The following is a 12,498-nucleotide window of genomic DNA, read 5'->3' as shown; positions in this document are numbered from 1 at the left end:
GATGGCTCAGAAGTTAAGAGCACTGGCTGCTCTTCCAGAGGTCCTGAGTTCAATTCCCGGCAACCACATGGTGGCTCACAACCATTTATGATGAGAACTGGTGTCCTCTTCTGGTATGCATGCATCCAGAACATTGGATATATAATAAATAAATCTTTAAAAAAAAAAAAAAACTTTTTAAAAAAAAAAAAAAAACAATCTGAAATGCCAGCTCTAGAGGACCCCAAACCCTTTCTGACCTCTGTGGGGATGAGCCTGTCATTCACCTAACAACCTGAGTTCAATTCCAGTCTACACAGCGAAAGGACAGACCCTCACACAGTTTGCTCTCTATGTGCTGCAGCAAGCTCTTGCCCTGCACACAAGCGCAGGTAAATCCCGGGGGTCTCTAGCCAGACAGCCCAGCCTACTTGGTGAATTTCAGGCCAGTGAAAGCCCTTATGCAAAAAAGGGGGGTGGCCCCTGAGGAGTGACACACACAGTTAAGATTGTCAATAGTAGGTAGGCAGCCCTTGGAAGACAGAGGCAGGAGGATCTCTGTGAGTTCAAAGCCAGCCTGGTCTACAAAGCAAGTTCAGGACAGCCAGGGCTACACAGAGAAACTTGGTCTGGAAAAGTCAAAAAACAAACAAATAAAAAGAATATCAGCAGTACAAGGGCCAGAACAGAATGCACAATGCTGAGTAAACAATAAAATTCTGTATGAACACAAAAAACTAACAGTGACAATGAACAAAATTCATTACCAACATCTCAGGAACAACATGATCAGGGATAGAGCTGTCCCAGAAGTCCTTGTGGATCAGTCTGTAACAGTAACCTTTAGACACCCGTCCAGCACGGCCTGCAAAAGAAAGGCTCAGCCCCATTTGGCATTGATCACATTAACATCAGTGTTGAGAGAAATGCAAAGCAGCCATTAAACAAGATCAGGATCTACCGCACTAGGCCAGTAAAAACAAGTTCTCTTTAATGATACCAAGTAAGATTATCCTAAAAGTTAGAACAAGTCAAATTAAGATTAAGCGCTGCCTTCTATTCAGTGACCAATGTTTTAAAAGAATCTAGTATAAGCTTCAAAAGAAAACAAGTTGGCCAAAATGCGGCAGAAACCAGAAAACTTTTAATGACACACGTTTCCTGCAAGATAAAGCTCAAACTAGTGAAATTAGAGCCATCACAGAAAAGCCACGTAGTATGGCTCGCCCAGTGCGAGGACAGAGCTGAGCAGAGCAGCCCACCTGCCCAGGTTGTCACTGTCACTGCGTGTCCGCCTATCCTACCATTTCTTCAAGGCATCCTTCAACACAGCCACTTTATAGTAAATAAGAACGGCACATGCAAAGAGCAGAGCCATGTTCAGCCAAGGAAGGATGAAATAAAATGCTCTTTTGTGTGTTACAATTACTACTTGTGGAGTGAAAGCAAATCTTAAAGGAAAAAAAAAGAGGGAGGAGTGTCCAACAGACACACAATTTAAACAAAGAAGCCAGGTATGGTGGTGCACGCCTTTAATCCTAGCGCTCAGAAACCAGAAAGATCTCTGAGGCCAGCCTCAGAGTTCAAGGCCAGCCTGGTTTCCATAGTGTGTTTCCAGGACAGCCAAAGCCATATAATAGAGAAATCCTGACTCAAAAGGAACACCATCAAAACCTCCAACAACAAAACAGGTACCGTCAGGCATGGTGGTGCTCACCTATAATCCCAGCTCTTAGGAAGCCGAGGCAAGGGATCCAAATTAGGGTTGAGGAAGGCAGTGTGGGCTACACTGTGAGAGCCTGTCTCAAAGGGAAGACATGGGGGCAGGGCACAGCGAGCTTTAAAAGTGGGTCAGAGGGCTGGAGAGATGGCTCAGCGGTCAGCACTGTCTGCTCTTCCAGAGGCTCTGAGTTCAATTCCCAGCACCCACATGGTAGACACAACCACCTATACTGGAACCTGATGCCCTCTTCTGGCATGCAGATAGAGCACATATATAGGTATAATAAATAAATAAATATTTTAAACAAAGGTGGGTCAGAAAAGTCTGGTGGGAAATAGGCATCTCCTGCTCCACTCCTTCGCTCTCTCTCCTCATACCCTCTGTGAGCATGAGGATTGTCTGTGTAAATCTCGGGGTAGTCTCCCAAGCAAACAAAATCCTTCCTAGAACTCACAGCAGACCCAGCAAACGACATGATTCAAGACCAGGAGATCAGGTGTCAATCAACCTGGAATTATTATCCAGGCTCCTGGAGTTAGTCACACCAGCCACTCCTATGCTGTCCCCTTGCCTTATCATTCCATCCTAAAGCCCAGGGATGGCAAAGTCTCAACCTTGCCCTCACCTGTTCCTACCACTCAGGGTCTCTCCAAGGTGGCTCAGTGTGGTGGGCTCTCCCTCCTGACTCTGTTTATGACTACAATGGCTTTTACTTTCCCAAGCCTCTTTTGCATTTCCTGTTGTGGCCACATCTGACTGACCTCATGAAAGAACAGACACAACACGACAGGAGGGCTTTGTCTGCAGAGCCACTGTACCTCCACAGGTGGGGAGACCCAAAGCTCACACCTCGTACACTGACTCTAGAGGAAGTTAACAAGAAGCAGTTGACAGATTTAAGCTTAAAATATAAGAGAACTCATAGAAATGAGAAATGAGAACACAAGGAAAAAAGCTTCAGGATCAACCAAGAATTCTTATATGATCTATGCAGCAAAAATGGACCCACTGTCTTCACCAAAGTTTAAAATCTTTTCTCTACAAAAGACCCTGGAAGGAGACAGAAAGAAATGCCTGCAAAATAAATAGTTATACAAAATATTCTCAAAACTCAGTATTATATTACAAACACAAATGACCTAATTTTAAAATGGCTAAGAAGTCCTGTAATCCCAGCACTTGGGGAGGCAGAGGCAGATGGATCTCTGTGAGTTCAAGGGCAGCCTGGTCTACAAAGAGAGTCCAGGACAGTCAGGGCTACACAGAGAAACCCTGTCTACAAACAGACAAACAAACAAACATTTGTAAGAAGTTGGAGAAGTTGGTGTGCACCTGTAATTCCAATGTTTTGGTTTTTTTTGCGGGGGGAACCGTAGGTTTACTCTCAAGTTCAAAGCTACCCAGTAGAACTCACTGGTCTACACAGTGATGTCCACACCAGTAAATGCTACATAGCAGGACTCAAAAATTAATTGCCAAATACATGAATAAATCTTAGAAAGGCAAGAGACAGAGACAGGCATTCAGTGAGGGCAGACAAGAGCAAACATGAAGAATGTTACTTAATCTCATTAACTACTATGGAATTGCAAGTCAAAAATCAAGATGGCATAAGGTCTCCATTGATGGCTAAAATAAAAACCTAGTGACATCATCTGCTATGGGGGCGGGGGCAGCTCAGACATTGTGGAGGTGCATGAAGTGGCTACCACAGAAGCCTTTCCCACTGACAAAACTCGAGAGCCAGGCTACAATGGCGCTTTCATCATCTCCTGGTCCTCTCTGACAAGGCATGTCAGTCAGGAGAGTAGATAGAGCAAAGCAGTCAAGAGGCCTAAAGCTAGATTTCTGGGTCAAATATCAGCCCCACCTGAGGAGAACCTTGTACAGTGCTGCTTCCCAGAGCCTCAGAACACCACATGCTCACCTCACAAAGGCTAAGGAGGAAAGAGAATGCAGAAAACCAGTATCTCTACTGAGGTGAGAACTTTTAAGGTCAGTTGGTTTATGCAGATATATGTTTAGTTTTGAGGCAGTACTTTCCCAGAAGGAATTCTTTGGCCTTCTGCCTCCCTCCCTTGGGTCTCTATAAAACCAAGATATTTTTCAGGACACACCACAGATTCTGTCCCACTAAAGCCAGTTCCTGGTACAGGAGAAGGCAACATCTGAGCTAGGACATGTTATAGACTCGCTTCTATGGACAAAGCACCCATCCCCCAAAGGTCCCTACCCTTCGACTCTGCCCAGGGCCTGTGGGAGGTACACCAAACCTTGGTCTCTCTATGGAACTCACTAGGCAGAAGACCCTAGAGACACCAGGATTTAGAGGTGGCCCACAGATGGCTTATCAAAATCACTCAAGTGATCCACTTGGCTTCCCTATCTATTAAATACATTTTTAGAATTTCCACTGTGAAAATGGTAAATATTGAGATAATAGGCTGTCTGTCCCTTAGAACTGACACTAAACACTGAAAAACATGGAGCCAATTGTGACTGAAAACCAAGATATTGACCATTCAACTTAAAACCAGTCCCAAGAAAGGAAGTATCTGAGTGAGAGAGAAAATGCTAAAACAAAGCTCTTGGGAAGATGCCTGCACGTACCACGTGACCCTCGAAACCTCCGCGTGCCCTGCCACAAGTGCCTTACCTTTCCTCTGGTCACAGCTGGTCTTTGAGGCCCAGCTCAGTCGCAGGCTCTGATAATTTGTATCTTCATCACAAACCAGAGTCCTGGTCAGACAAAAGTCTATAACTGCCATTAAAAAAAAAAAAAAAAAAAAAAAAAAAAAAAAAAAAAAACGTATAAATACCATGCCAACATGGGATTATTCTCATAATCCCACAGTGTGAACATGCAGCTGTTGGAGCTGGCATGCCTGCAGAGGCTCCTGGGACTGTGCCTGCCTGCTCACTGTTCCTACAACAGGAAACCAACGTCTCCTAGATCAGAACGGGGCGTCTTTGGGTCTTTGTCAAACCCAAGTTATCATAAATACCTGTCTGGATGCACTTGTAAGATTAGAGTTATTCCAAATAGCATCATACCAGAGGCAGGGAAGACAGGCTTATGTTCTGAATTACCTGGATTCAAATCCTGTGTTCCTGTCTGTCTCTCTGTTGGTGTGTATGTCTACCTGTGAGTGTAACAAATCATCTATCTTCTCTATGCTTCAAGCTGTTCATCTACCAGGCCCAGCTGAAGGAGCCCCATCTGCGCCCCCTGGACAGCACCTTTCTCTGCATGGTGGAAGTTGTCCTTTGGAGAAACAGAAGGCAGACTCCCGTCCTCCCTCCTCACTGCTACTGCCCTCCCCAGGCTGTGCCACACACCTCCTCCCCCCTCAGCTGACCCCACAGTGTTTTCACTCCACCAGTCCTAACACACCTTTGGTGAGTTTAAGCCCAGGAAAAACTGTGCTGACCCTCTCCTCTCAGAGTCCAGAGGCCTCCCTCTCATCACCCTTACTTTCCACCCGACATCCTCCTATTAGCACATCCTCTATGCCCAAGCACGTCTCTCCTCACTGCAACTCTGGCTTGCAGACTCACCACCTTTGGGTAGCTTAGCATCCTCCCCAGCCTGCTCCAGTCAGTCTACATTCACCTTGCTCTGGCTCCCTCTGCTCAGACCACACATCACAATCCCTTGTAAGGCCCCTCAGCAAATGGCTGTTCCTGCCTTCAGGGTCAGAGCAGACACAGGCATGTCTACCCTGTGGGTGCTGTCCCTGTCTAAGGCATCAGCGCCCATGCCAGGTGCCAGCAGCCCTCAGCTCATCATCCTTTCCCCTCATCTGCCTCATTTCAGTCTACACCCAGAGCAACGCAGGCAAAGGACTTTATATCCCATCTCTCTTCTGCATCCGGACCCTGCGGCTGTGAGCCAGGGCCCCGCTGCTTTCTTCCCTCTCACTCTGGTCTGGAAAACCCGACCTCTGTTTTCATGATCAGGATTTGACTGGACTTGGACTTTGTCCTTTTCTAGCCACCCCCCAAAGTTCTATCTTTCCTGACCGTTTCTCCTACCATCACAACCTGCTGACTCACTTGCTGTCTCACTAGTACTCACCCTGACTGCATCATGAAAACAAAGGCTTGTGTCTGGTCGTCTACAATTTCTGCCAGCACAAACCCAATCCCTGTTAGCTTCCCTTCCCTCAGCTGATGCAATCTTTGCCTCTTGATGCTCCTAAATTGTGTTTCTTATATCTGAATCACATTTTCACACAGCTCACTTTTCATTCCGTTTAGGCCTTTGTTCAAATACTGCTTCCTCAAGGAAGGAGTCCCATGCCATCCTATGCCATCCTGGGGTGGTCTGAATGCGATGTCCCCCATAAGTTTGCACATGTGAATACTTGGGTCCCCAGTTGGTGGCTGTTTGGGAAGGGTTAGAAGGAAATACGGACTTGCTGGAACAGGTGTGTCTCCAGAGGCAGTCAAGCTATCAAAAGCTTCCCACTATTTACAGTGTGTGCTCTCAAACTGTTTCCTGCTTGGGATTCAAGATGTGAGCTCATAGCTGTGGCTATAGCTACCTGCTATCTGCTATCTCTGATCTTCCGTGATGAACTATTATTCTTCTGGAATCATAAGCCCCCAATAAGCCCTTTTTTTTTTTAAGTCATGGTGTTTTATCAATAAAAAAGTAACTAATATATACCCTGTGCTGGCTAGTTTTATGTCAACTTGATACAAGCTAAAATCATCTAAGGAAAGGAAACCTCAATTGATAAAATGCTTTCATAAGATCAGGCTATAAGCCATTTTCTCCATTAGTGATTGATGGGGGAGGGCCCAACCCATTGTGGGTGGTGCCATCCCTGGGCAAGTGTGCTGGGTCCTAGAAGAAACCAGCTGGGCAAGCCATGAGCAAGCCAGTAAGGAGCACCCTCCAAGGCCTCTGCATCAGCCCCTGCCTCCAGGGTCCTGTCCTGATTTCCTGTGAGGAAGAACTATAATGTGAAAGCATAAGATGAATAAACCATTTCTTCCCCAACTTGCTTTTGGTCACTGCAATAGCAACCTTAACTAAGACTCATCCTATCTAAAAGGTGACCCCCCCAAAAAAAAAAAATTGGAATTTCTCCTCCCATATAATGTTTGTCTCTACAGGAAACTCTAATTCACGTGTCAACTGTCTCCCAGCAGACTGTAGTCAATATGACAATACAGTCTTCCTCACAAGGTATTGTAGCCCTGGCTACATGCACTGATCCCTCAAACATGACTGATGAACACAAGAAACAACTCATGAGCAAACAAGCTAAATACATATATACAGAGAACCAGACAATGGAGTTGCCATGGCTTTCTTCCAAGCTACCTTCGCTTGCCTACCTTTCTATCCCAGGACTCCACCACGGCAGCCTCAAAATTCTGCTTTCACGAGATCCCTGAAATACCCTAGCATCCCCTAGAGGCAGCCCTGCCTGAAGGAAAACATATGCTCAGAGGAAACAGTAATGAGCCAAGAACATGAAAGACTGGACCTTTGTGAGCCTCTCTCTGAGTCTCTTTTCTAAACATGGGGAGAGGGGAGAACAGAGGAGGAGCCCTGTGCTACAGAAAATCCTATGGCTGCCAGCTATCACACAGAAAGGCCTTACCATATTTGACGTCTGGAACTGTGACAGAGCTCTCTGCAATGTTGGTGGACAGGATGATCTGTGGAGCACCAGACAGAGCAAGTTCATGTTTTCCCTCTACTCAGGGCACTGTTGCAGTTAGAAAAAGGTCTAGATATTGAAAATTACTGTAAATACTGAACTCAGAATTAGAAATTAACCACTTTCGGATTTTATGCAGGTCACAACTGACTGAGTTGCTCCTGATGCACAGAAAGCCAGACACATGCAACTTAAGAGATGCATGTTGCAGGATATTTGATTACACTGTGAACCCCAAGACTGTGTTGTTTACTGGAAAACTTGTTTCTAGTTGTGGTGTGGCTCAGCTCTAGCACACACCTTTAATCCAAGAGCTTTCTGCTTGAATACTGTAAACAGGATTACATAGAGTCAACCATAGGTCAAGAGGCAGAGCAAGCAACCAGTTATCAGAAAATGAACATAGGAAAAAAACCACAGTGAATAAGAGGAAGTCAGGCAAATGGACAGAGAGACAGGAAGTAGAAGGAAAGAACATTCAGTTTGAGGGGATTTTGATGGAGAGCTTCTTTTTTTCTAGGACATCCGCTGAGGAGGAAGGTCAGCTGGGTGCTTTCTCTACCTCTCTGGGCTAGCAGGCTTTCACCCAGCATCTGGCTCCTGAATCTTCATTGGTAAAATTGAATGATTGACATTTTGTTAAAAACAACAGGGGTAAGAATGACATGGCCAAAGATCTGCTCATGAACCTGTTATAAAAGCTTTAGCAGAGGGGCTGCGGGATTACTGGGAGCCAAAAAGCATAAGCAGGTCAAATCCAGAGCAAGTGACACCGTGAGCAACCTGGAGCAGCATCCAAGGTCTGTCCAGTTTGCCCAGAGATTCCAAACATCCTCAAGAAGAGCAGAGATTTGGGCCAAAAGCTCAAGGTCCCAGACTCAGATCCTCCTGGGTAGCTCTGAGGAGCGGTGGTAAAAACCTGGCAGCCTCCAGAGGACTCAGACCACAGCTTCTGTCAAAGTCACCACTCCAAGGAGCAAACCTCCTCACAACAATACCCTGGATTCAGGAACTCAAACAAATACAAATCTTATTTTTGCCAGGCATAACAGTATACACCTATAACCTCAGAATTCAGGAGGATGTTAGGTGATCTCAAGTTCAAGGCCAGCTTGGGCCTTCTCTGTCTCAAAAACAAACAAAACCATCTTAGCTTTTCAGGAAACTGATTCACAAAGTACAACATGAAGGGGCACAGATTCTCATCGACACACACTTGCCTGGTGACTCAGCAGCAGTTTGGGGCACACCGGGAAAGAGGCTAACTCACCAGTCATTCTCCACTGAGGGTGACACGCCTCACCTTGCCAGCTTCTTACCTTTCTGTACCCAGGGACTGGACTTAAAAATACATTATTCTGTTCTTCTAAAGTCACACTGGAATGGAGTGGATAGACCTGTAACCTAAGAAACAAAGCCCTAAAATAAAATATCACATGACACACAGCAGACACAAGCAACTATTCAGTGAGGAAATTAGGCAAGGATAAGCAACACAGTGCTCTAACAGCCAAACAAAGCACACCACTGAGACATACCTTTTGTGAATCATGTTCGTGAGCAGCTCGTGCATATAGTTAATCTCACCCAGACCTAGAGATGGGGGAGGGGGGAGGAAGAGGAAGGCAAATGTGAATCTATTGCTAAAAACGAATCTTTAAATTAAAATGACAACGTATTTTTAAGGCTCCTATATCTCTGTGCACTCCACAGCGTGCACCCAGGGCCTGCTGCATGCACTTTGGCACACCCCGCAAATGCACAGTCAACAGAGATTGCTGCTTCCCAAGAGCCCCTCTCCTACAGCAGAACCGTGCATCTCAGCAACCTGGCCCTGCTTCAGCTGCTGCTGAGTGTGCGGCAAGGAGAACGGTCAAGCAGGGCAGGTGGACACAGTCAGAGGACGGCTGTCACCTTTCAGTGCTCCAGTCAGCATGGTGTTTGAGAATTCCACTTGTTGTATATAATGCTTTAATCAAATCTGCCCCACAGTCCTGCTGTTCCAGCTCCTCCCTCCTCAGGGCCACTTCCCTCTACTACCTTCTTACGGCCTTTAGGAAGAGCAAGCAGTGTTCACACAGGGCTGCCTGCATGTGCACCGGCAGCCACAGCCTTGAAAAACTGGATTTTCCCTACCAGCAATCAACTGCCGACACCTCCTTAGACAGGGACACGACTTTGAGGTCCTCCTGCCCCGACCACATTGGACTTTGTCTGGCTCTTTCTGTGCAGGTCACAGTACACTCAGTCATAGCCACTATGTCTTCATGTCTGACACGACGCTGCCACAGCAAACACTCATTCTTTACACACACCTACTCCCTCTGGCTCTTGCAATCTTTCAGTCTGCCCCCCATAATGATCACTGAGCCCTGGGGGGAGGGGGGAACATGGGTGGCCAATTAAGGGCCAGGCACTCCATGGACACTGATCAGTTGTGGGTCTCTGCATGAAATCACTACCTAATGCAAAAGGAGGACCCTCCTGTGAGTGCTGCGAGATTAACTGATCTACAGGCATAAAGAGAAAAACAGAAAACAGCTTCTTATTGTGCCTATAAAGCAGATACTAGTACTAAGTTCTACCTGAAGGCTTATGACCTCACTGGCCTCCAGTTTTTTGGTACAATAGTACAAGGCATGAGCTCCATCTTGTGGAGTGGGCTTTTAATCCCATAAGAAAGCAGTTGGTTGCTCCCATAACATTTATGCCACTGTTGTACCAGCAGGCCTATCCTGCCAGCCAGATTGTTGCTATAGCTCCCAATGTTCACAGCTGGTAAGACTGTCCAGCACTGCTCTCCCAAGTCTCACTGTTGAAGTCTCCCAGCACTATTAAAACTAACCAGTAGAGTATATAAGCAATAAGAGATAAACCTTCAAGGTCTATATATATATTTTTGATGTCTTCGTGCTGTGTAAGTCAAGCATGTGCTATCTTCAGCAACAGAGTCTTACTGTCAAGTTCTGGAGGGTAACCCAGAGCAATGGCAATATAGCTTGCAATGCATGGGAGTCTATGGAACCTCCACTGACCAACAACTCAAAAAGAGGTAACCTATACCTGGCCCTGAGCTCTTATTAATCTGGTGGCCTGGAGTAAATGGGGGGGTACCACCCTCCTGTTACAGGGTAACTCCGTTTCAATCCCTTTTCTATATAGGAATCTTCTATGGTACAGGGTTCTATATAGCATTTCCAAAGGTCTTTAGTTAGACCTCTCCATACCCCACTTCTCTACCCTTCTCCCTACCCCCTGCATTACTTAACCCTTCCTGTTTCCTATTCCTATTCCTAGTCCTAGTCCCCTTTGCCCCCTACAACTTTTGTCTATTTCTCTGATCTTGAAATTTGACCTCCATCATGGTTCCTTACAGGGTTCCTGACTTCTATGAGTACTTCAACTTAACACACACACACATACTCACACACATATATATGTACACAGAGAGAGAGAGAAACAGAGAGAAAAGAGAGACAGACAGACAGACAGAGGTGGTGGCATGTGTCCCCAGCACTCACCAATCCCAGCATTTGGAAGGCAGAGCCAGAAGCAGCTCTATGAGTTCAAGGTCAGCCTGGTCTACATAATGAGGCCCTGTCTCAAAAATAAGTAAATAAAGATAGCTCTGAAGAGTCAAAGATTATATCCATGTGAGAGAAAAAGCAGTGCTTTTCTTTCTGGTTTCTATCAGCTCACAAAGAATGATTGTCTCCAGCTCTATCCATTTAACCTGCAAATGCACTAATTTTATTTTTCTTTCCAGCTGTGTCACTGTGTAAACGTGACACATTTTCACTGTCCAGTAGTGGATGGCTGTCTTGGTTGCCCTCATCCCTTGGCTATTGTAGACAGAGCTGCAGTGAACACGGGTGGGCAAGGACCACTGTGGTATATGCTCAGGAGCAGTATGGCCGGTGATGTGACAGATCCATCTCTAGTTTCTGGGATGTCCCCACACTGATCTCTACAGGGCATGCATTTCCACCAACAGTGGATAAGTGCTCTCCTCCGCCCCAATCCATACCTGCATTTGCCATCATTTGGATTCTGTTGTATTTTGTTTCATCTTAACCATCTGTCTGCAAAAAGATGAAATCTCAAAGGAGTCTTAATGTGAATTTCACTGATGACTAAAGTATTTTTTTAAATATTTATCAGCTGGGGCTGGAGAGATGGCTCAGCAGTTAAAGGTACTTGTTGCTCTTCCAAAGGATGAAAGCTCAGTGTCTAATACCGATATGGTGACTTAGAACTAGCTGTAACTCCAATTCCAGGGACTTAAGACCCTCTTTGGTCTCCATGGGCACCAGGCAATGCACATGAAGGCAAAACACATATACATAAAATAAAAACAGCTCTCTAATAAAAATTTTTCTTGGTCGCCGTCTTATTTTAAGAACTCTCTTTATTTCCGTGTCCCAGTTCTTAAGTGGGTTGTTTGTTTTCTTGGTGTTTAGCTTTCTGAGTTCTAGACACTAACCCTTGGTCAGATGTGCTTTTTCTCTTCTTGTAAGCTGCACCTTCAGTTGAACAATGGCATCCCATTTGTTGTTCCGTAATGCCTGCACTACTGCAGTCCTGTCCAGAAAGCCCTTCCTGGGCCTGTACATTGAGGGTGCATGAGATATGACATTGAGGTACTTGATCCACTTGGAATTGAGTTCTGTACAGGGCATGAGAAGATCTAGTTTGACTCTTCACATGAGATCTAGTCTTACCAGCCCGTTTGTTGAAGATGCTCTTATCTCCAATGTGTGCTTTGGGGCTCTGTCCAATCCAGGTTACTGTAGGAATACAGTTAGTTCCTAAGCAGGTTCTCAACATGTCATTTTATACTAGTGCTGTGCTGTTTTTATTACAACCATTCTATAACACAACTGAGGCCAGGCATAATGTTTCTCCAGCAGCGGTTTTATTGTTCAGGATTGTTTGTTTCCATATGAACTTTGAAATTATTTCCTCAGTTTCTGTGGAGAACTGTGTTGGCATTTATATGAGGATTGCACTGAATCTGTAGCTTGCTTTGGGTAGAGCAGCCATTTTTACAATATTAATCCTACCAGTCCTTGAGCAGGGAGGTCTTTCTATATTCTAGCATGTTCTTCAATTTCTTTC

The 12,498-nt window shown here is 45.5% G+C and overlaps 1 protein-coding gene across 1 annotated transcript in view; it reads right to left on the bottom strand.

The window, feature by feature from the left end:
- Tdrd9 (tudor domain containing 9) overlaps positions 1 to 12,498 on the bottom strand; it is an 88,262-nt gene that overhangs the window by 39,171 nt on the left and 36,593 nt on the right. Inside the window, exons 10-14 of the mRNA XM_060388248.1 lie at positions 8,919 to 8,973; positions 8,700 to 8,784; positions 7,321 to 7,378; positions 4,359 to 4,463; positions 747 to 844 (exon numbers count right to left, since the gene is read on the bottom strand). Of these exons, the coding sequence (XP_060244231.1) occupies positions 747 to 844; positions 4,359 to 4,463; positions 7,321 to 7,378; positions 8,700 to 8,784; positions 8,919 to 8,973 (401 nt within the window). The remainder of the gene's footprint in view (positions 1 to 746; positions 845 to 4,358; positions 4,464 to 7,320; positions 7,379 to 8,699; positions 8,785 to 8,918; positions 8,974 to 12,498) is intronic.

This window comes from Meriones unguiculatus, chromosome 7 (genome assembly GCF_030254825.1).
Source record: "Meriones unguiculatus strain TT.TT164.6M chromosome 7, Bangor_MerUng_6.1, whole genome shotgun sequence".
Lineage (NCBI taxonomy): Eukaryota > Metazoa > Chordata > Mammalia > Rodentia > Muridae > Meriones > Meriones unguiculatus.
This window is presented reverse-complemented; position numbering and strand designations above follow the sequence as displayed.